This window comes from Palaemon carinicauda, chromosome 34 (genome assembly GCF_036898095.1).
Source record: "Palaemon carinicauda isolate YSFRI2023 chromosome 34, ASM3689809v2, whole genome shotgun sequence".
Classification (NCBI taxonomy): domain Eukaryota; kingdom Metazoa; phylum Arthropoda; class Malacostraca; order Decapoda; family Palaemonidae; genus Palaemon; species Palaemon carinicauda.
The window spans coordinates 79,618,667-79,643,701 of record NC_090758.1 but is presented as its reverse complement, the minus strand read 5'-3'; the positions used below and the strand labels follow the sequence as shown (position 1 = coordinate 79,643,701).

General features: G+C 35.3%; 1 protein-coding gene across 2 annotated transcripts in view; it reads left to right on the top strand.

Moving 5' to 3' along the window:
• Nucleotides 1-3,731: 3,731 nt before the first annotated feature.
• Droj2 (DnaJ heat shock protein family (Hsp40) member A4-like) overlaps nt 3,732-25,035 on the top strand; it is a 31,574-nt gene continuing 10,270 nt past the window's right edge. Inside the window, exons 1-5 of one of the 2 annotated variants that reach the window (XM_068357548.1) lie at nt 3,732-3,886; nt 11,398-11,537; nt 16,833-17,011; nt 19,343-19,508; nt 22,798-22,920. In XM_068357548.1, the coding sequence (XP_068213649.1) occupies nt 11,406-11,537; nt 16,833-17,011; nt 19,343-19,508; nt 22,798-22,920 (600 nt within the window). In that variant the 5' untranslated portion in view covers nt 3,732-3,886; nt 11,398-11,405. Of the gene's footprint in view, nt 3,887-4,089; nt 4,109-11,397; nt 11,538-16,832; nt 17,012-19,342; nt 19,509-22,797; nt 22,921-25,035 lie in introns of those variants that run through there. The other variant, XM_068357549.1, reaches the window with a different exon arrangement.

Below are 25,035 nucleotides of genomic sequence, written 5' to 3'. Positions count from 1 at the left end.
ACAGGAAATATGAATAAATCACACTATATTTCGGTCAATAAACAGTTATAAGTAAGATATATATATATATATATATATATATATATATATATATATATATATATATATATATATATATATATAATAGTTCAAACTTGCAACAAGTATTTTTACTTTGAACAGGCTGGTACTAACCTTTTATATAGTTTATATATTAAAGATCTGTTTTAATGTATTTACTGTTCTTGAAATATTCTATTTTTGTAAGTTCATTACTCCTCTTGTAGTTTTTTATTCTCTTATTTCCTTATTTCCTTTCCTCACTGGGCTATTTTTATCACTGTTGGAGTCTTTACAGGGCTTATAGCATCTTGCTTTTCCAACTAGGTGTTGTTACTTAGGTGGTAATAATAATAATAATAATAATAATAATAATGGTTTAATGCCATTCATTCCCCAACACTAGCAAGAACATTCATTTTACATTAGCAATACTGTACATAATATATAAAAAATAACCCGTTTTCTTCTATATGTTAATAACAATGTTCTGAAATTGGCTAGTAAAAATAGCTATACTTACGTAAAGCGTCCTAGAAATGTGCTATTTTTGTCTAAATATTTACGATATATTCTGCATTTCCTTATATTATTATTACTAGCCAAGCTACAACCTTAGTTGGAAAAGCAAGATGCTATAAGCCCAAGGGCTCCAATAAGGAAAAATAGCCCAGTGAGGAAAGGAAATAGGGAAATAAATAAATGATGGGAACAAGTTGACAATAAATCATTCTAAAAACAGTAACAACGTCAAAAACAGATATGTCCTATATAAACTATTAACAACGTCAAAAACAGATATGTCCTATATAAACTATTAACAACGTCAAAAACAGATATGTCCTATATAAACTATAAAAAGACTCATGAATGAATGATCAATTCTTACTTTTAAGGTGTATTATATTCTCCAATTACTTTTAATGACTTGAGATTATTTATAAATATATCTATTTTCATAATAAGTTGAAATAAATATTAAAAGAATTGGCTACAATTTGTTAAATATTTCACATTATTTCTGTTGTTCAAAGAAGTTGAAATATGTCTTATTGGAAAATAAATTTCATAATGATCTACATAAGTCTTTTTATAGTTTATATATGACATATCTGTTTTTGACGTTGTTTATAGTTTATATAGGACATATCTGTTTTTGACGTTGTTAATAGTTTATATAGGACATATCTGTTTTTGACGTTGTTAATAGTTTATATAAGATATATCTGTTTTGACGTTGTTAGTAGTTTATATATGACATATCTGTTTTTGACGTTGTTAATAGTTTATATAGGACATATCTCTTTTGACGTTGTTAATAGTTTATATAGGACATATATGTTTTGACGTTGTTACTGTTTTTAGAATGATATATTGTTAATTTATTCTCATCATTTATTTATTTCCTTATTTCCTTTCCTCACTGGGTTATTTTTCCCTATTGGAGCCCTTGGGCTTATAGCATCTCGCTTTTCCAACTAGGGTTGTAGCTTGGCTAGTAATAATAATAATACACTTATGAGAGTGTTTGTGATAATGTATATTCCTACAAATAAACAATACAAAAATATACTATTCTAGAATCTGAAAGAAAAAAAAACAGCTAAATCTAGCTAAATATTTCACAGAAATTCTGTATTTCAAGGTATCTGCTTATAAAATATATTTTATAATAAATAAACTTATTCTATAGTTTATAATAGTGTATATTCTCACAAATAAATCGGAGAAAACCAGAATATTTTTCTAGAATAAGGTGAAAAAAAGAATCTAATTCTTGTTGAATATTACTAAATATTTCACCTGATTTCTGTATCTAAACGCAGAAAAAAACTTAACTGCTTAGCACATATTTTTATGTTAACATAAATTAATGTAAAAGTTTATTATGATGATTATCTCACAAATAAACAGTAAAAAGACAACATACTCTTCTGGAATCAGGTGGAAAACAAGCTAATTCCGGTTGAATATTGCTAAATATTCAACAAGTTCCTTACTTATAGAATATGTTTATAATAACACACAAAAATATAATTTGAAAGTTTATAATAATGTCTATTTACACAAATAAACTACTAAACCCAGCAAACTCCTCTAGAATTAGATGAAAAAACAGCCAATTCTTACTGAATATTTCATATTTAAAGCAAAATGAACCACATTTACTTATAAAATATGTTTTATAATACCATGAACTAATCTAAAACTTTATAATAACATATGTTCTCACAAATAAACCACAAAAAACAGCAAAATCATCTAGAACCAGAAGGAAAAAAACAGTTGATTCTGGCTGAACATCTCTTAATATTTCGATTTTTATGGCAAAAAAATAGCATATACTTATAAGATACAATTTTATGATAATGCAGAACAATCCTAAATTAATGATAATATATATTTTCACAAATAAACCACAAAAAACCAGCAAATCCTTCTAGAACCAGGAAAAAAAATAAACCAATTCTGGCTGAACATCGTTAAATATTTCTAATTTTATGGCAAAAAAATGGTATTTACTTATAAGATACATTTTTATGATAATACAGAACAATCCTAAATTAATAATAATATATATTTTCACAAATAAACCACAAAAATACCAGCAAATTCTTCTAGAACCAGGGAAAAATTGACCAGCTAATTCTGGCTGAACATCTAATATTTCAAATTTTATGGCAAAAAAAATGGAATTTACTTATAAGATACATTTCTATGATAATAAATAACAATCCTAAATTAATAATAATATATATTTTCACAAATAAACCACAAAAAAACCAGCAAATCCTTCTAGAACCAGGGAAAAATTGACCAGCTAATTCTGGCTGAACATCTAATATTTCAAATTTTATGGCAAAAAAATGGCATTTACTTATATGATACATTTTTATGATAATACAGAACAATCCTAAATTAATAATAATATATATTTTCACAAATAAACCACAAAAATTACCAGCAAATCCTTCTAGAACCAGGAAAAAAAAATAAACCAATTCTGGCTGAACATCTAATATTTCAAATCTTATGGCAAAAAAAATGGCATTTACTTATAAGATACATTTCTACGATAATAAAGAACAATCCTAAATTAATTATTATATATATTTCCACAAATAAACCACAAAAAAACCAGCAAATTCTTCTAGAACCAGGGAAAAATTAACCAGCTAATTCTGGCTGAACATCTATTTCGAATTTTATGGCAAAAAAATGGCATTTACTTATAAGATAAATTTTTATGATAATAAAGAACAATCCTAAATTAATAATAATATATATTTTCACCAATAAACCACGAAAATACCAGCAAATCCTTCTAGAACCAGGAAAAAACAGCTAATTCTGGCTGAACATCTAATATTTCTAATTTTATGGCAAGAAAATCGCATTTACTTATAAAATACATTTCTACGATAATAAAGAACAATTCTAAATTAATTATTATATATATTTTCACAAATAAACCACGAAAATACCAGCAAATTCTTCTAGAACCAGGGAAAAATTAACCAGCTAATTCTGGCTGAACATTGCTAAATATTTCGAATTTTATGGATTTACTTATAAGATACATTTTTTATGATGATACAGAACAATCCTAAATTAATAATAATATATATTTTCACCAATAAACCACGAAAATACCAGCAAATTCTTCTAGAACCAGGAAAAATTAACCAGCTAATTCTGGCTGAACATTTCACCTGGGTTCTGGCAACACATTTGCTAGCATCGTCTGGAAGGTTCCCCGTAATCCTGCCTTTGGGAGAACCCAGCCAACCACATTTAAAGCCTCTTCTACGTTAAAGTGTGACTCCTAAGGCGAATTTAACCTAAGGTGAGTATAGAGGAGAGGTGAATTAACATTTCAGGTTAAATAGAGTTGAATTAAGACCCTTAAACATGGTTAAATAAGCGTATATATAATTTGCTAGCGATCGTCTGAAAGGTTTTGCCCTTTGCGGGTGTGGAAGTCATCCACCACATTTGAGAGAACAAAGACCACATTTAAAGCCTCTTCTACGTTAAAGTGTGGCCCCTAAGGTGAATTTAACCTAAGGTGAGTATAGAGGAGAGTTGAATTAACCTTTAGAGTGAAATATAATAGCGTTAAGACCGGTTAAACACGGTTAAATAAGCCTATCTTTAAGGGGGGTTTCTTGGATGGCCGCGCAATGCTGTTGATATTTTTTCCCGAGTCAGGGTTTCAAGCTTGATTTTAAGCTTATTTAAGCTTATTTAAGCCTATTTTTATTATCAATAAGCCTTAGGTATGTGATCATACCACAGTTATTAACAATTTCAAGCTGATATATATGATAATTTGCTAATGTGATTTTTTCCCGGATCTTAAGGGTTTCAAGCTTGATTTTAAGCTTTTTTAAGCTTTATTAAGCCTATTTTTATTATCAATAAGCTTTAGGTATGTGATCATACCACAGTTATTAACAATTTCAAGCTGATATATATGATAATTTGCTAATATTGTGATTTTTTCCCGAATCGTAAGGGTTTCAAGCTTGATTTTAAGCTTATTTAAGCCTATTTTTATTATCAATAAGCTTTAGGTATGTGATAGTACCTCAATTATTAACAATTTCAAGCTGATATATTTGATAATTTGCTAATATTGTGATTTTTTCCCGAATCGTAAGGGTTTCAAGCTTGATTTTAAGCTTTATTAAGCCTATTTTTATTATCAATAAGCTCCAGGTATGTGATAGTACCTCAATTATTAACAATTTCAAGCTCATATATATGATAATTTGCTAATATTGTGAATATTTAGCATTTCAAACACCGTGGGTCCAGTATAAAGGTTTCAAGCTGTATTTAAAGCCTTTTTTAAGCCTATTTTTATTATTTTTAAGCTTTAGGTAAGTGAATGTGCCTCTATTACTAATAGTTTTAATAATTTAAAGCTGGTATATATAATAATTTGCCAATAATGTGAATATTTTAGAATTTGTAGCAAGGCAAATTCGGTCATCTATGGCGGAATTCATTTCATGGTTTTCACGTTGAAAATTTGACGTAATTTAATAATTTCGAAAACTATTTTTGCTTTTTATAGTTAATATATTAAATTTCTAACATTTTGACATTAGGTTGGTTCGTAAAACTCCCTATTTTCGTTATTACTTTGATTTTAACGAAGTTAATTTTATTGGACATATCGTAGGATTGTGTCCAACCCTCTTGGACATCGTAGGACTGTGTCCAACCCTCTTGGCCATCGTAGGACTGTGTCCAACCCTCTTGGACATCGTAGGACTGTGTCCAACCCTCTTGGCCATATCATAGGACTGTGTCCAACCCTCTTGGACATCGTAGGACTGTGTCCAACCCTCTTGGACATCGTAGGACTGTGTCCAACCCTCTTGGACATCGTAGGACTGTGTCCAACCCTCTTGGACATCGTAGGACTGTGTCCAACCCTCTTGGACATCGTAGGACTGTGTCCAACCCTCTTGGACATCGTAGGACTGTGTCCAACCCTCTTGGCCATCGTAGGACTGTGTCCAATCCTCTTGGCCATCGTAGGACTGTGTCCAACCCTCTTGGACATCGTAGGACTGTGTCCAACCCTCTTGGCCAATTTTTTAGCTCTGTCTATTATATTTAAGCTTTTAGGTTTGGCCAAAGTATGGCCGTTCTTCGTCCCAAAGTTTCATTAAGTTTGACTTAAGGGTATTATTGACTATAATTCTATTTACGTCTTTATATTTCGAATTACATCTACTTATATCTTACTTTATTCTCTATCAACACTTACAAATACTTAACATTTATAGTTTGACCTTGAATATTAATATAGGTATTATTGTTGTGTATTACAGGGCAATGTAACCTAGGAAAAAACGACTTTTTCTTATAGAAAAGTTATGCTCTCTTCGAAAATGACACTTGTTCCCGTCGCAAATAAATAGGGTAAATTATAAAGGGTTTCAGATATATATATATATATATATATATATATATATATATATATATATATATATATATATATCTACTCCTTAATCTAAACCCTTATTACTAATTTACAGAATAAAGATACTCTATGGTCAAAATACAAAAATTAGAGTATGTATGTTGAGGGCCATACCCCATAACTCCCTCATTTTTAACCTTATCGCTAAGAGTACCGTCAATTTGAAGACTCGGTAAGTTTGGGAAGTTCAGGAATGTATGTATGGTAGAGGCCACCTATATGTATGTATGACGGCCGACTAAAAATACAGCAGTGTGGGGAGATCGCTACCTCCCTGTTAGGTAAGTAGGTACGGACACACCTTGTAGGTTAGTTTAGCTGGTGTCCGTATTTTACGCTCGCTCAAGGAACTGGCCGCTGATGTGCAAAGGCTCCGAAGTTTAGGTTAGGTGGTGTCTATATTTTACGCTCGCTCGAGGAACTGTCCGCTGATATGCAAAGGCTCCGAAGTTTAGGTTCGGTGGCATTATAGTCACACGTTCCTGTCTGTCGTTATGCAAAGGCTCCAAGGTTTAAACTTTAAATATATCTATATCAACTAATTTAACATTGTCAATCGTCTATCCGGAGTGAAGGTCTGCACGACCCCCCGGTCTCAGAATTCTCCTTGACATTGTATAATGGTTCTTTTCCGTCATTAGCTCGCTTCGCTCGCATGAAAGTAAAACATCAAGCTCATATGTACTGGCAAGCGGTAATGTTGAGCTGCGCACGCTAACATTACAGGAAAATAAAACATCAACCTCGTATGCACTGGCAAATGGTAATGTTCGCGCATGCGCAGATTATCAAGGAGAATTCTGAGACCGGGGGATCGTTCAGACCGTCACACCGGTCAATCCAATACGTGTGTAGATTGTCGGAATACCAGGCCCTTTGCTCGTATAGAAAACGAAAATCCTTCATATCTTCGTCACCTTATATCATTGCATCTACGACAATGTTGGTTAATGGACTAACGGTAATTATTCACTTACTGTAGTTTCTGTATTTAAAATATTTTGGAGCCTTTGCATATCAGCGGCCAATTCCTCCAGCGAGAATAAAATATGGACACCAACTTGAGTAAACTTTCCCCCTGACGTAACTTACAAGCCATGTCCTAACTTATTTAACGGGGTCGGGGGTATGGGGGGCTAACGCTCCCCTGCAACCCCCTTTACACTGATGTATTCTTATTCAGCCATCATCATACATACAGATGGCCGCACTCATACATACACCCCAATATTTTATTTTCATTATTTCTCAGATCATTTATTTCCTTATTTCCTTTCCTCACTGGCCTATTTATTCCCTATTGGAGCCCTTGTGCATATAGCATCTTACTTTTCCAACTAGGTATGTAGTTTAGGTAGTACATACATACATATACCAAGGCACTTCCCCCATTTTTGGGGGGTAGCCGACATCAACAAATGAAACAAAAACAAAAAAAGGGGACCTCTACTCTCTACGTTCCTCCCAGCCTAACAAGGGACTCAACTGAGTTCAGCTGGTACTGCTAGGGTGCCACAGCCCACCCTCCCACATTATCCACCACAGATGAAGCTTCATAATGCTGAATCCCCTACTGCTGCTACCTCCTCGGTCATCTAAGCCATCGGAGGCAGCAGCAGGGCCTACCGGAACTGCGTCATAGTAATAATAATACTGGTCTTCGCTTTGCTGTGGCTTCGCCATGCAGACAATTAAACATTATTTGATTGCTCTATGTATGTAGGTTGTTGTTGTTGTTGTTGGGCGGAGGGATTCGCCTTTCCATCGGCACCTCCTTGGTTTCTTCTTTATTCTAATTCTTTTATTTTCTTCTCTCTCTTTTTCCACATTTGATAGATATATTCTTTTCTTTTCTCTATTCCTTCTTTCTTGAACAGCACGTTTCCTATTATCACCTTCTTTTCTTCTTCATACGGCTGTTGCAATTCCACCCTTTGTAATGGCACCTCCGAAGATACATCTTGAACTGTTTAGTGTTTTCTTCCACATTAGGTTTATTACTACTTTTTTCTTTGTCATTAAATGAAAATAATCCTATTTTCTTTAGATCTTCCATATATGGTTGTTGAATTCAATTACAGTGATGCCTCAGCATACGAAAGTAATCCGTTCAGGATACGGTTTCGTATGCTGATTTTTTCGTATCCTGAGTCGCGTTTTACATGTAAATAGCCTAATCCGTTCCAAGTCTTACGAAAAGACACCTTTTCTTTCATAAACACGCTAAACTGTAGTAATAAACATGCAATGCAGCCATTTCTATCATTCAATAATTAACCCAACTGTTAAAAACAGCCTAATCCATTCCAGAAACCACCATGAGATTATTCAATAATGTAGTTATAGCCTAGTTATCCCCTCCAAGCCCTAAGAAAACGGTCCGTTTTCTTTACTACTGTATAAAAGTTAAGGTACTGTATGTAAAACATTTGTATCAGTGAAGGTGTATTGTTACCTGTACACCTAAATTAAGGGTTGATACCCTGAAAAAAAAGGTACTGTACTCTCGGCGACGAGGTGGGATCTCGTAAGCTTTTCGTATCCTGAAAATTTTTTCGTATACTGGGGCATAAAAATCTTTGTATTGCTTTTCGTATCCTGAATTTTTCGTAAGCAGAAACTTTCGTATCCAGAGGTATCACTGTACTTCATTCCTTTCTTTTCTATCGACAACAAAAAAAATGTGTCAAATCATCTTCCTCATTTTCTGTTCTGGGAAACGCATCAGCCGAGTGGACGAGTATTTTGGCGGACGTGACCCGACCACCTTCATACTATCCCTCCTATATGAGTAATTAAACATTAGATTTAAAACTTGACTATAAATAAACTTGAACAGTCTAAAGCCAATTAGTATTAACCCTTTCAGCCCCAAAGGACATATCGGTACGTTCTTGCAAAACTGTTATTTACATGTTTTTGCATATTTTTGATAATTTTATGAGAAACTTTGGGCATTTTCCAAGAGAATGAGACCAACCTGACCTCTATGACAAAAATTAAGGCTGTTAGAGCAATTTAATAAAAATATATAGCAAAATGTGCATGAAATTTAACCTTACCTTTGGGGGTAAAAGGGTTAATCATAATCTCAATTTTATTTTTTTTTCACTTGATATAGGATTCTTTATTACGCTGCTTCCGATAACTCTAAATATATGAATGATATAACCCACAATTTATGAAAAAATTAAATTTATCGAGCTTTCGAAGGGACTATCTTCCTTCCTCTTTAGAAAACAAAATATTTTCTGAAGAGGGAGGGAGATGGTCCCTTCGAAAGCTCAATAAATTTCCTTTTCATAAATTATTTTATTTTTATAAATACACAGAAAATTATGTATTTTAATGTGTCCAATTATAGTTTTATATTGTAAGATATCACAGTGTTCATGACAGCAATTAATATCTTGCTTGAGGGTACACCAGGACATGCTATTGTTTCCTTATTTCCTTTCCTCACTCGGCTATTTTTTTCCCTGTTGGAGCCCTTGGTCTTAATAGCATCCTGCTTTTCCAACTAGGGTTGCAACAAGGCAAGTAATAATAGTAATGTATTATACAGTTTAATTGGAGCCTTTGTATAACGAAGGACAGGACCTCGTGTCTGTGTAGAATAGCTAACCTAGACTTCCCCACCTAACCTAACCCACAAGCCGTGTCCTTACCTACTTGCCTAATGGGCCCGTTACCCTAGACTGCTGTGTTCTTACCCATAAGGTTGAAAATTAGGGAGTTATGGGGCTTGGCCATCAGCATACATACACACCCCTTTAAACTATCGTAGATTGATTTACGCAGATCGGCCAAGGTATCGAAAATCGAACATGGAAGAACATGGAATCCCGTTTTTCAAAAACAGATATAGCATGTCGTAAAGTTAACGGATAACTGTTATATCTACTAAAATTAACGGATATTGCATATCCTAATTTTAACGGATAATGCGTATCCTAAAATTATCCTCACCTAACCTCACCCATGTTGGCGTGTCGTTGCGGGGCTTCCGACGTTAATTCCACCGAGATCAACGTGGTAGCGTCCGCCGTTCTACTATCTACCCCCATATATGTAGAGTAGCCACAGTTGTTCTTGAGATATTTTATTTTTCCTTGTTTCCTTTACTCACTGGGCTATTTTCCCTGTTGGAGCCCCTGGGCTTATAGCATCCTGCTTTTCCAAGTATATATTAATAATAGGTATGTCTTGATCTAATATTTTTTGTATTATTATTATTACTTGCTTAGCTACAACAGCTTAAGGAATAATAATCATAATAATAAAAAAGATATTATATCAACACATATATATTATTATTATTAGAAATTGTTACGGTGTAGAATACAGTACTGTAGTTGTAAATGCAATATCGTAACATCTAATATATTAAAAGACTATAAAAGAATTTAAACAGTAGGGAGGTAAATTGTATGGCTTTAGGTTTATAAATGTTTTGTTACAGTTAAGGAAAAGGGTTTATTAGGATAACTTTTTACTTTATAAAAGTCAGTTATAAAATTTTTATTAGTCGTTATAGGATTTCAGGTTTCTTACGGTCTGTCATATTTGGGTTACGCAGTTCGTAGTATGAACTTCAAGACTTGAAAAAATCTTGTGGCAATTGTTGCAAAGGTGTTCAGGACAGTGTATGAGAATGAATATATTAGTAATACTTAGTCTACCAAATCCCTTAAACCCCACAAGTTCTCAAACATACAGGAAAATTATTTGTTTTATATCTCCGTGAGTACCTTGAGGTGCGAGATATCAGCTGATTTGATAGTGTGAACCCCATAGTTGTCGGTTATCTTTTGGAGTGTGTGTGTGTTGAGATTGCCTTGCCTTATGCAAGACACGGGCTCTTTCGTTGGCAGCCTGTAAGCGAATGTAACTGTAATTTACTTTAATTTCCTTTGAAAGAGGGACATACTTTTAGAGAGGTTCACTCGGCTGTCTTTTTAACCCTTTTACCCCCAGGCTCTGGAAATTTCCAACCCTTAACCCCCAGGAGGTTATTTTTATTCAAGCACATTTTGCAGTATATTTTTTTTTAATTGCTCTAACAGCCTTAATTTTTGTCATGGAGAGGTCAGGTTGGTCTCATTCTCTTGGAAAATGCCTGAATATTCTCAAAAAATTATCAAAAATATGTAGAAAAAAACTTAAATGGCATTTTTTTGCAAGGACGTACCGGTATGTCCATGGGGGTAAATGGATGAGTTTTGCGAAACGTACCAGTACGTCCTTTTGGGGGTAAAAGGGTTAAGGCAACGGGTCGTAGTAATAATAAGGCAGAGGTGAACACAATCAAGGAGACAATAACATGTCAGTTTTTAACCACTTTTCCTTTTTAACAGAATAAATCATGGTGAAAGAAACCGGCTACTATGACATTTTGGGAGTGAAACCCACGGCCACCAACGACGAACTCAAGAAGGCGTACCGAAAACTCGCCCTGAAATACCATCCGGACAAGAACCCTAACGAGGGAGAAAGGGTAAGTGGAATACTTCAATTAGAAACTTTATTATTCTTTGTTTACGTTTCAATGGAAGGTAGACATGATTCTTTATATGAAGCTAATACTCTGTCCTTTTCTCCTCGTCCATAGTAAATAGAATGTACTGTGATTTTATCTTTTATGTCATACTTAGCCCACCAGTTTAGTTTAAGAAGTAAGTTGTGGTCTTGGACTTCAGACTGCTACTATGACTGTACAGTACAGTTTTATTCTCGGCCCAACGTCTTGGACTTTGGATGGCTGTGACTGTATAGTAGTTTTATTCTCGGCACAACGTCTTGTACTTTGGATGGCTGTGACTGTACAGTAGTTTCATTCTCGCTCTGGTTCGAATGCAATTTTAGTCAAATAGTTTTACAGTTGATGTTCAGTTCAGTTGTTTGGCAGAGGGATTCGCCTTTCCATCGGCACCTCCTTGGTTTTCTTCTTTATTCTAATTCTTTTATTTTCTTCTCTCCTTTTTTTCCATATTTGATAGATATATTCTTTTCTTTTTTCTATTCCTTCTTTCTTGAACAGCACGTTTCCTATTATCTTCTTTTCTTCTTCATACGGCTGTTGCAATTCCACTATTTTTCTTCTTTCGTCGCTGAGGTCTGGACAGTCAAGAATGAAGTGGGCGAGGTCTTCATTAATTGCCTCACATAAAGTAGGCGCTGAATGTATTTTCAGCTGAAGGCAATTTAGGAGAGTGCATACTCACGAGCACCTTTGTTGACCTGTAAGGGAATGCAAAAAATTAGTTATTACACAAAAATAGTGTTTGAGCTTACCTTATGTTATCTAGTATTTGGTAACACCAAATTTGTTCTCCTTAGCTGCCTTAAGCCGTCGGGGAACACTTTCAATGAGGTGCTGACAAATCTCTGGTTCGATACTGTTCCAAGCAGCAAGGATGGCAGCCTTAAGTTTGTCGATCGTGGAGCAGTCAACTTTCTGCAATCATTGTTTAATGATTGACCACAGATTTTCAATGGGACTAAAGTCAGGGGAATTAGGGGGCCAGTCACTTATAAGCTCCACACCACAATCCTGCAACCAGTTCTTTATCAATGCCGTTGTGTGGCAGCGTGCGCCGTCTTGCTGAAGGATTGAAGCACCTGTTTTCTCAAAACTTCCCTCTAAAAACTCATTCAGTACGACGTAATAAATATGCTGGTTCACTCTTTCATTATTTTCAAAAATACACAATTCTCCAACTCCCTCATAGCCCATAGAACACCATACCATCAAAGTTTTAGGGAACTTTTCACGAGGACGAATAAGTTTTTCACTGTATTTATTGTAGCGTGGACTTCGCCAAACTTTCGTCGAGGTGCTTGCCGAACAATGAAATGTCGATTCGTCAGTGAACAACACTTGTTTCCAGTCATTAACGTCCCATTTACCAAACTTATCAAAAAACAACTTTCGTTTCTTAATATGGGCGTCAGTTAGCAAGCTCTTCTTAGGCGCCACAACACTCTTGAATCCTAACTTTACAGACAAGTATGTCTGTAAAGTACGTACTTTACACTTTCCTAAAATTTCAGGATGTTTTTCCCGGAATTGACGAGCACTGAACGAAGGATTAAGCTCTGCTTCACGTCTCGGAAGCGAAATAGATCGTTCAGATAACAAGGGGGGTCTCCCACACTTCCTGGCAGGGAGGGGTACCTCTTTCCTTCCTGAAGCCTTGTATCTTGCAACAATGTTCTGGACGGTTCGTTCCTTTACATCCGTCTGGCGAACGATTTCAGCGGTACTTAAACCTAATTCAAAGCATTGAATGACTCTTACACGATCATCCCTTGAAGTATACGCACCCACCATTACAAATAAAGGAACAGGGGGGGGGGCAACACTTTGAGAAAAACCAGTCCAGACAGGAGCACATGCAGCACAAACTGACTTCTACCACGGGTAATGAGCTACTAGTGTGTTACTGTTTCCTCGATCTAGACCGCAGTGGAAACAAGGAAAAGGTGCCAATTAATCATTTTTTTCTCGGGGGAAAGTTCTGTGACGGATATAGAGGATTCCCTAAAACGGGGAAAAAATTTCTCCCTGAAAAGACATTCAGCGCCCGGTGTAGTTTGCATTCTACCCTACCTCCCGCTTCATGTCTATTCCTATCGTTTAATTTCAAACAGTTGGCCCTAGCTCTATACATAATAATAGAATTAGGTTTGTTGTCATAAAACATTTCTTCTCCTATTTGCCCTTTTTCTTGTTCGTATATTTCTAAACTATTTTTCTCTTTTATCTCATCCCTACACTTTTTACCATCTACTTCTCTAATTTTGGCCTTAAGCTCTTCTTTTCCCATTCTCCTAAAGGTTCTATCGTTCATTTCCATATCTTTAATCCATTTCCTAGTCTCTTTCATGGACAGTAATGCGCTGTTTGAAGTCCGTCCTGGCTAGTGTCAATAGTCTTGAAGAATTACCGTATATTATGAAATGAACTTGTATACTAAGATCAGTTATCATGCTGTACTTACTCTTTATAACGTAAGAACCATTATAGCTGGGTTTACACAGTCGAACCCGATAGTCGAACCTGCTTATCAAACGGTTCGAGGAGGTGGAGTCGGCCACAAATGCATAAGGTTTGTGGATGATGAAGCCCCGCCCACAAAAGTCAGGCGAGAACAGATTTTCTTTGAACTGTTCGGCGAACTTTTTCGACAACCAGATATCCCGTTCACATGGTCGAACATCTCTTCAAAGATTTGTTGAACAGCGTTCGACGAATCGTTCGACCGTGTAAAGCCGCCACAACACGACTACCGGCCAAAGTATCTAAACTACTTGGTAACCGAAGGTTCATCATCTTTGGCTACAAGAAAGTAGCCCAAACTAATTGCTGTAGTATTTAAGCAACATTGGGTTTCACAGAAAGAGATACTACTGATAGAGGGTTATGGTTTTCTTAAACTGGCCAGACAGTACTACATTAGATCCTTCTCTCTGGTTACGGTTCATTTTCCCTTTGCCTACACACACCAAATAATCTGGCCTATTCTTTACATATTCTCCTCTGTCCTCATACACCTGACGACACAGATTATCAAACAATTCTTCTTCACCTAAGGGGTTAACTTCTGCACTGTAATTTTTCAGTGGCCACTTATGGTAAGGGTAGAAGAGTGACTTATGGTATGGTAAGCAGTTCTAGGAGGACATTAAAAAACCAAAGCATTGTTCTCTGGTCTTGGGTAGTGCCACAGCCTCTGTACCATGGTCTTCCATTGTCTTGTGTTAGAGTTCTCTTCCTTGAGGGTACACTTGGGCGCATTATTCTATCCTGTTTTAAATTTTTATAGTTTATATAGGTGATATTTGTTTTAATGTTTAACTCTTTAAAAAAAAAATTTTCCCATATTTCCTTTCCTCACTGGGCTATTTTCCCTGTTGGAGCCCTTGGGCTTATAGCATCCTATTTTTGCTACTAAGGTTGTAGCTTAGCAAGTAATGATCATACTAATTATGCAGTTCATTGACTATATACCTTAGGGTATTTTGAGCCCCATTTCCTTTCTTTCATCTTGTCTAACCTCTTAGCTTTACTTCATATTGCAGTGGGTCCCTCAGATATCCCCCCTCCCCCCATTCCCACGATTTCACATGAGAACTAATTGGCCTCCCAGGCCCCAGGGCTTGGACCTTAGAGATCAAATCTTAATTGTTCCAACACAGGAACTTACCTCGAACTTCTTTCATAGGAGTTACCTTGGAACCTCCTCTCAATCGACCAGAGTTTTGTGTAGTTTACCCTACTCCCGTTTTCTGTAATGGTAGGCCTAGGCGGAAGGATACGTGCCCTGAGGGCAATGCCGAGGTAGGCCACATGTGAGCTTGGGTCGCGAACTTCAGTAAGTTCTCTGGTCGCGTCGTGATATCATCTCGGCGCTCCTCATATATTAGTGCGACCTTTTGTGTTGTGTACCCCACATGATCAAATCTTAAGTTAGGTACAATGATTAGTGGTTCCTGTAAAGCCGCAAAGTAGGACCTTGTAACTTATCAATACAGTATATACAGTAGTTTACTAAAATTTCCTTTTCCTTTGGTATATAATGTTACATAATTTTTAAAATTTCCATTACATAAATCTAATTGAGAAATAAACTATAATTGGATGTAAAATATGTTCAGTCACGGCGAAGGGAGTTTAGGAAATGGTATGTTAAAATTTGTCACAAATAGGGTTAAAAATTGTGTTCTCTAAGAGATTAGGAAGATCATTAATTTGGTCACAGCTGGAATGAAACTTCTAGAAGAGTGTGTAGTATTATCTCTCATGATGGAGAAGGCCTGTAGTCGCCTCTCTCTCTAGCAACTAATGGTGGAGTAATTGATACCGCAGTGTTCAATTCACTATTTATTTGTCGTGATCAAACCTGGTGACATAGACAATATGCGAGTTAGTATCATTACAAATTGACAAGTTATTGATCTAAAATCTATGTGTCAGACAATGAATAACACAATGATTTGTATGTTGATCGTTATAGCCTCCTCTAACTTACAGTTGTTAAGATATTATCATATTACATAATTGTGTACAACATTCTACATACACGATGTGGTATTGTGGTAGTTTTGGAGATTGCTCTACAATGTGTATCCTCTACAAATTCTCGGTCACAACTACGTTATACATTCACGGTGGAGATGTGTTTATGCTCCGCACATCAATGGCTTGATTCTTTTCCTATGGTGGTTTTCGACATGTGTTAAGGCTAAAGGTTAATGCGCCCGGGATGAGCGCTTCCACAGTAAGCCTATTTTCTCTCGCTAGCTTTTAACTCTTTATTCTAGTTCCCTTTCATCAGTATAGCTATATTATTTATTTCACACATATACTTATTCAACATTCGCTGTTATGGCGATTACAAGGCCTGACTTAGATACTTCTAGAATACTATGTAGTATTGTCTCTCATGATGGAGAAGGCCTGACTGTTAAATACTTCTAGAATACTATGTAGTATTGTCTCTTAAAATGGAGAAGGCCTGACTTAAATACTTCTAGAATACTATGTAGTATTGTCTCATTATAGAGAAGGCCTGACTGTTAAATACTTATAGAATATTATGTAGTATTGTCTCTCATTATAGAGAAGGTCTGACTGTTAAATACTTCTAGAATACTGTGTAGTATTGTCTCATGATGGAGAAGGCCTGCCTTAGATACTTCTAGAATACTATGTAGTATTGTCTCTCATTATAGAGAAGGCCTGACTGTTAGGTTTGGATTATCAATTGTTTTTTTCTGCTTTCCACAGTTCAAGTTGATCTCTCAAGCCTATGAAGTTCTCAGCAATGAAGAAAAGAGAAGAATATACGACCAGGGGGGAGAACAAGCTCTCAAGGAGGGTGGAGGCGGCGGAGGAGGATTCACGTCCCCCATGGACATCTTCGACATGTTCTTCGGAGGAGGCCGACGGCGAGAACGAGAAAAGAAGTTAGTGTCGCTTGTTCTTGTACGATTTAAGTGGAGTGCTTGGTGTGTGAGAGGGACCTTTGATATCTTTTTTGTTATGTAGAGTTAACCCTTTCACCCCAAAGGACGTACTGGTACGTTTCACAAAACTCATCCCTTTACCCCCATGGACGTACCGGTACGTCCTTGCAAAAAACTGCCTTTTACATTTTTTTTTTTTTGCATATTTTTGATAATTTTTTTTGAGAAACTTCAGGCATTTTCCAGTAGAATGAGACCAACCTGACCTCTCTATGACAAAAATTAAGGCTGTTAGAGCAATTTAAAAAAAAATATACTGCAAAATGTGCTTGAAAGAAAATAACCCCTGGGGGTTAAGGGTTGGAAATTTCCAAATAGCCTGGGGGTAAAAGGGTCAATGTAGCTTGTGTGTACGTTAAACTTTCAAATGGGCTCCACAAGTCACCTGAAGAGTTAGAAGACACAGTCCTACATGGCTGAGGACTATGAAGTGTGATGTAGGAAATGATGAATGGAGAAGTATTGATTTAAATGCTCGAGATAGACGACCGGTAAAATCTAACAAGTCCCTTAGGTGAGGGAGATGATTATTATGACGTATATGAAAATGTCCGCCAGCTTGAAGTAAATACCATATAATGTTTGTGTTTTGGTAAGGTAGAAGTCTGTTAAGTCCAATTCTTGAAATAGAAATTTGTTCTTTGTAAGAGTATTTACAAAACTTGGTTAGAACGATTGTATGCATGTGGTTTAACGTGATGGATTTCTTTTAGAATTTGATGACAGTTACTCTGATAGGTTGGGAATACAATAAGAGTTTTAGTAGTTTTTTTGGGAATACAGTAAGAGTTTTAGTAGTTTTTTTGGGGGGAATACAGTAAGAGTTTTAGAAGGTTGGGAATACAGTAAGAGTTAGAAGTTTTTTGGGAATACAGTAAGAGTTTTAGTAGTTTTTTGGGGAATACAGTAAGAGTTTTAGTAGTTTTTGGGAATACAGTTAGAGTTTTAGTAGTTTTTATTGAATTGTCCCCAGCAGGAAGGAACATGAGTTTTTTTTTTTCTAATTCGATCTAGTTACGTAGTGAAATGGTGTTATCGAAATTCTGTCCTACTAAATCTAATTATTCAGAGTTTTTATTTTATCAAAATTCTGTCTTATTAAATTTGGTTACGTAGTGAAGTGATTTGATCAAAATTCTATCTTATTAAGTCTTGTTACATAGTGAAATTATTTTATCAAAATTCTGTCTTTTAAAACTAGTTGCGCAGTGAAATAATTTCACCAAAAATCTGTCTTATTAAATTAACCCTTTTACCTTCAGGCTATTTGGAACTTTCCAACCCTTAACCTCCGGGTGTTTTTTTTTTTTTTTTTTTTTTTTTTTTTTTTTTTTTTTTTTCTCCAAGCACATTTTGATATATATATTTTTTAAATTGCTCTAACAGCCTTAATTTTTGTCATAGAGAGGTCAGGTTGGTCTCATTCTTTTGGAAAATGTCTGAAGTTTCTCATAAAGTTATCAAAAATATGCCAAAAAATGTAAATAGCAGTTTTTTGCAAGGACGTACCAGTACGTCCATGGGAGTAAAGGAATGAGTTTTGTGAAACGTTCCAGTACTTCCATTGGGGGTAAAAGGGTTAAATCTAATTATATAGTGAAGTGATTTTATAGAAATTCTGTCTTTTTATTAAATCTAGTTATGCAGTAAATTAATTTCATCAGAATTCTGTCTCTCTTTATTTGAAATGTTTGTTTGAAACACTATTTAAATTTTGTAGTTACATGGTGGATTAATTTCATCGTAATGTTTTCCTGGTTTGAACTATTTTGTAATTTAACCCTTTTACCCCCAAAGGACGTACTGGTACGTTTCACAAAACTCATCCCTTTACCCCTATGGACGTACCGGTACGTCCTTACAAAAAATACTATAAAAATTTTGTTTTTCATATTTTTGATAATTTTTTAAGAAAATTCAGGCATTTTCCAAGAGAATGAGACCAACCTGACCTCTCTATGACAAAAATTAAGGCTGTTAGAGCAATGTAAAAAAAATTAACTGCAAAATGTGCTGGGGAAAAAATAACCCCTTGGGGGTTAAGGGTTGGAAATTTCCAAAGAGCCTGGGGGTAAAAGGGTTAAACCATGGCTTTATTTCATTGTAATGTTTTCCTTATTTGAACTTTTTTGTAATTTAAACCATGACTTGATTTTATCGTAATGTTTTCCTGATTTGAACTATTTTGTAATTTAAACCATGGCTTGATTTCATCGTAATGTAATCGTAATCTAGATTTGAATTTTTTTAAACCACGGCTTTCAATTTCAGGGTAAAGGACGTCATCCACCAGATGTCCGTCTCCCTCGAAGAACTCTACAACGGGGCCGTGCGGAAGCTAGCGCTGCAGAAACACGTCATCTGCAGCAAGTGCGAAGGCCAGGGCGGAAAGAAGCCCCCGGAAAAGTGTCCAACTTGTCGCGGTACCGGAATGCAGGTATGACCGGGACATTTTGTTTTCTAATTTTTCCGTATTGCTATTTTTCAGTACAGTGATACCTCTGGATACGAAAGTTTCTGCTTACGAAAAATTCAGGGTACGAAAAGAGATACAAAGATTTTTATGCCCCAGTATACAAAAAAAAATTTCAGGATACGAAAAGCTTACGATATCCCACCTTGTCGCCGAGAGTACAGTACCTTTTTTTTTCAGGGTATCAACCCTTAATTTAGGTGTACAGGTAACAATACACCTTCACTGATCCAAATGCTTTACATACAGTACCGTAACTTTTATACAGTAGTAAAGAAAACGGACTGTTTCTTAGGGCTTGGAGGGGATAACTAGTCTATAACTACATTATTGAATAATTTCATGGTGGTTTCTGGAATGGATTAGGCTGTTTTTAACAGTTGGGTTAATTATTGAATGATAGAAATGGCTGCATTGCATGTTTATTACTACAGTTTAGCGTGTTTATGAAAGAAAAGGTGTCTTTTCATAAGGCTTGGAACGGATTAGGCTATTTACATGTAAAACGCGACTCAGGATACGAAAAAATCAGCATACGAAACCGTATCCTGAACGGATTACTTTCGTATGCTGAGGCATCACTGTATTTGTTTATTGGAATTTTTCTTTTATAGGGGAATTTATCTAGATTTCTAAACGTGTAATTTTGAAAAGATCTTTTTTTGATTTCTTATAAACTGATACTTTTGTTTATAATTAAATTGTCTTGCTAATTACCAGTACTTTAATTTACTCTTCTTAAAATATTTCATTTTTCCTTGTTTCCTTTCCTCACTGGGCTATTTTCCCTGCAGGTGTGACGTTTTGTTTTCTAATATTTTCTGTATTGCTATTTTTCATTATTTGTTTATTGGAATTTTTTTATATGGGAATTTATCTAGATTTGTAAATGTGTAGTTTTGAAAAGATATTTTCATGATTTCTTATAAACTGATACTTTTGTTTATAATGAAATTTTGTATTGTTAATTCCCAGTGCTTTAATTTACTCTTCTTAAAATATTTCATTTCTCCTTGTTTCCTCTCCTCACTGGGCTATTTTCTCTGTTGGGGTCCCTGGGCTTATAGCATTCCTGCTTTTCACACTAGGGTTGTAGCTTAGCAAGTAATAATAATAATAATATATGGGAATTCATCATGCTTTATAATTATTGTTATTATTATTATTACTATTATTATTATTAGCTAAGTTACAACCCTAGTGGGAAAAACAAGATTATAAGCCCAAGGGCTCCAACGGGGAAAATAGCCCCATGAGGAAAGGTAACTAGGAAATAAACTACAAGAGTAGTAGTAAACAGCTAAAATAAAATATTTTAAGAGAACTAACATTAAAATATATATCATAACAATAGAAACTTAAAAAACAAGAGGGGGGGAGATAGAAGATATAATATTGTGCCCGAATGTACCCTCAGGCAAGGTACTTATTTATGCCCTTTGTATTGAAAAAACAAAAGAAAAATAAGATATAATAATGTGCCCTAATGTACCCTCAAGCAAGGTACTTATTTATGCCCTTTGTATTGAAAAAACAAAAGAAAAATAAGATATAATAATGTGCCCTAATGTACCCTCAAGCAAAGTACTTATTTATGCCCTTTGTATTGAAAAAACAAAAGAAAAATAAGATATAATAGTGTGCCTGAATGTACCCTCAAGCAAGGTACTTATTTATGCCCTTTGTATTAAAAAAACAAAAGAAAAATAAGATATAATAGTGTGCCTGAATGTACCCTCAAGCAAGGTACTTATTTATGCCCTTTGTATTGAATAAACAAAAGAAAAATAAGATATAATAATGTGCCCTAATGTACCCTCAAGCAAAGTACTTATTTATGCCCTTTGTATTAAAAAAACAAAAGAAAAATAAGATATAATAATGTGCCCTAATGTACCCTCAAGCAAAGTACTTATTTATGCCCTTTGTATTGAAAAAACAAAAGAAAAATAAGATATAATAGTGTGCCTGAATGTACCCTCAAGCAAGGTACTTATTTATGCCCTTTGTATTAAAAAAACAAAAGAAAAATAAGATATAATAATGTGCCCTAATGTACCCTCAAGCAAAGTACTTATTTATGCCCTTTGTATTAAAAAAACAAAAGAAAAATAAGATATAATAATGTGCCCTAATGTACCCTCAAGCAAAGTACTTATTTATGCCCTTTGTATTGAAAAAACAAAAGAAAAATAAGATATAATAGTGTGCCTGAATGTACCCTCAAGCAAGGTACTTATTTATGCCCTTTGTATTAAAAAAACAAAAGAAAAATAAGATATAATAATGTGCCCTAATGTACCCTCAAGCAAAGTACTTATTTATGCCCTTTGTATTAAAAAAACAAAAGAAAAATAAGATATAATAATGTGCCCTAATGTACCCTCAAGCAAAGTACTTATTTATGCCCTTTGTATTGAAAAAACAAAAGAAAAATAAGATATAATAGTGTGCCTGAATGTACCCTCAAGCAAGGTACTTATTTATGCCCTTTGTATTAAAAAAACAAAAGAAAAATAAGATATAATAATGTGCCCTAATGTACCCTCAAGCAAAGTACTTATTTATGCCCTTTGTATTAAAAAAACAAAAGAAAAATAAGATATAATAATGTGCCCTAATGTACCCTCAAGCAAAGTACTTATTTATGCCCTTTGTATTGAAAAAACAAAAGAAAAATAAGATATAATAGTGTGCCTGAATGTACCCTCAAGCAAGGTACTTATTTATGCCCTTTGTATTAAAAAAACAAAAGAAAAATAAGATATAATAGTGTGCCTGAATGTACCCTCAAGCAAGGTACTTATTTATGCCCTTTGTATTGAATAAACAAAAGAAAAATAAGATATAATAATGTGCCCTAATGTACCCTCAAGCAAGGTACTTATTTATGCCCTTTGTATTGAAAAAACAAAAGAAAAATAAGATATAATAATGTGCCCTAATGTACCCTCAAGCAAGGTACTTATTTATGCCCTTTGTATTGAAAAAACAAAAGAAAAATAAGATATAATAATGTGCCCTAATGTACCCTCAAGCAAGGTACTTATCTATGCCCTTTGTATCGAAAAAAAAAAACAAAAGACGTAAAATATAATAGTGTGTCCTAATGTACCCTAAAGCAAGTTACTTATCTATTCCCTTTGTATTGAAAAAACAAAAACAAAAGGGAAATAAGATATAATATTATGCCCGAATGTACCCTCAAGCAAGTTACTTATCTTTGTATTGACAAAACCTTTAATCTTCGCAGGTTAGGATACACCAGCTAGGACCCGGAATGGTCTCCCAAATGCAGAGCATGTGCTCGGATTGTCGGGGCCAGGGAGAACGCATAAACCCAAAGGATAGATGTAAGACTTGCGAAGGAAGAAAAGTAAGTGGGAGGAATATTTCTGCGGATTTCTGCGCCGTGTTCAGCCATTGGCGTAGTGTAGTGGGACTTTTTAAAGCAGTGGTTCCCAACCTTTTTCCTGTCATTTCCCCCCTGCACCCAGTTCAACCATCCAGATTTCCCCCTTCATGCCCCCCACCCCCCCACCCCCCAGCCCTCATGCCCACTCGCCTGCCTCAGAAATGGGCATGACACTCCAATTCTCCCCTTGAATATCATGTCTTTGAGAACTGATGTGATCATATCACAATTGGATGGCTAACAACAAATTGCCGCACGTACTATGAGGACATTTTCCGCTTGTTTTGGTTCGTAGGTAGTGTAATTATTTCCCCTCTGGAAGCTTCAAATTTCCCCCAGGTTGGGAACCAATGTTTTAAAGGATGTATTTTGTTAAGAGGCATCTTAGAGTATAGTCTTGATCGGAATTTACTTAATGGTACTCAGTGTTTGGTAGTTCTTAATCTTTTACCCCAGGCTATTTGGAAATTTCCAACCCTTAACCCCCAGGGGGTTATTTTTTTTCCCAGCACATTTTGCAGTATACTTTTTTTAAATTGCTCTAACAGCCTTAATTTTTGTCATAGAGAGGTCAGGTTGGTCTCAATCTCTTGGAAAAGGCTTGAATTTTCTCAAAAAAATATCAAAAATATGAAAAAAAAAGGACGTACCGGTACGTCCATGGGGGTAAAGGGACGGCTTTTGTGAAACGTACCAGTACGTCCTTTGAGGGTAAAAGGGTTAATGGTACTCACTGTTTGGTAGTTCTTAAGACCCCTTTGTATTTGTTACCCCCAAATTTTTTCATATATTCAGAAAGTTTCAACCTGTAGTTCTGTCTGCTTTACCAAAATTTTATCTTCATGCAATATATCCCAGGGGAAAAGGGATATTTGAAAACCCCTGGGGGGTGGGGAATATAATAACATTACCCACTGGCAATAAAGAAAGCTCTTGGTGATAGGAGGATAGATGTGAGAGAGGCAAAGGAGCTTGCTAGAAATAGGAATGAATGGCGAGCAATTGCGGCGCAGTTCCGGTAGGCTCTTTGTGACCGCTGAGGTATCGGCAGTAGGGGATTTAGCATATGAAGCTTCCTCTATGATGGATAACTGGAGGATGGGCTGTGGTACCCTAGCATTTCCAACCTAACTAGGCTGTATCCCTCGTCAGGCTGGGAGGAGCAAAGAGAAGAAAAGTCCCTCCCCCCCCTTTTTTTTTAGCTGCCACTCCAAAAGTGGGGAAAGTGCCTTGGTAGATAGATAGAACACTAGCAATAAAAAAAATCCCAAAATGCATGTTGTAAAGCTGGAAGGAGCGAAGAGAAGAAAAGTCCTTCCCCCCCTTTTTTTTTTAGCTGCCACTCCAAAAGTGGGGAAAGTACCTTGGTAGATAGATTGAACACTAGCAATAAAAAAAATCTCAAAATGCATGTTGTAAAGCTGGGAGGAGCGAAGAGAAGAAAAGTCCCCCCCCTTTTTTTTTTAGCTGCCACTCCAAAAGTTGGGAAAGTACCTTGGTAGATAGATAGAATACTAGCAATAAAAAAAATCTCAATATGCATGTTGTAAAGCTGGGAGGAGCGAAGAGAGGAAAAGTCCCTCTCCCCCCCCCTTTTTTTTTTTATTTTATTTTAGCTGCCCTCCAAAAGTGGGGAAAGTGCCCTGGTAGATAGATAGAATACTAGCAATAAAAGAAATCTCAAAATGCATGTTGTAAAGCTGGGAGGAGCGAAGAGAAGAAAAGTCCCTCCCCCCCTTTTTTTTTTTAGCTGCCCTCCAAAAGTGGGGAAAGTACCTTGGTAGATAGATAGAATACTAGCAATAAAAGAAATCTCAGAATACTTGTTGTAGACGTATCGATATGTTTATTAGTATATTTGTATGATTTTAATATAAATTAGTGGATAATCAGTTTTTTTATCGTTCTTTCCCTCATACACATGAAGGGGGAGATTTCTATGGTTGAACTTGGTGAGGTGGGTGGGGATGACAAAATTAAAATCCCTCTTGTTATATATGATTGGTGATCTAATATATAATTGCCCAAAAAATGGGTATTTTAAAATTTAATCCCCTGAGACATAACATGAATTTA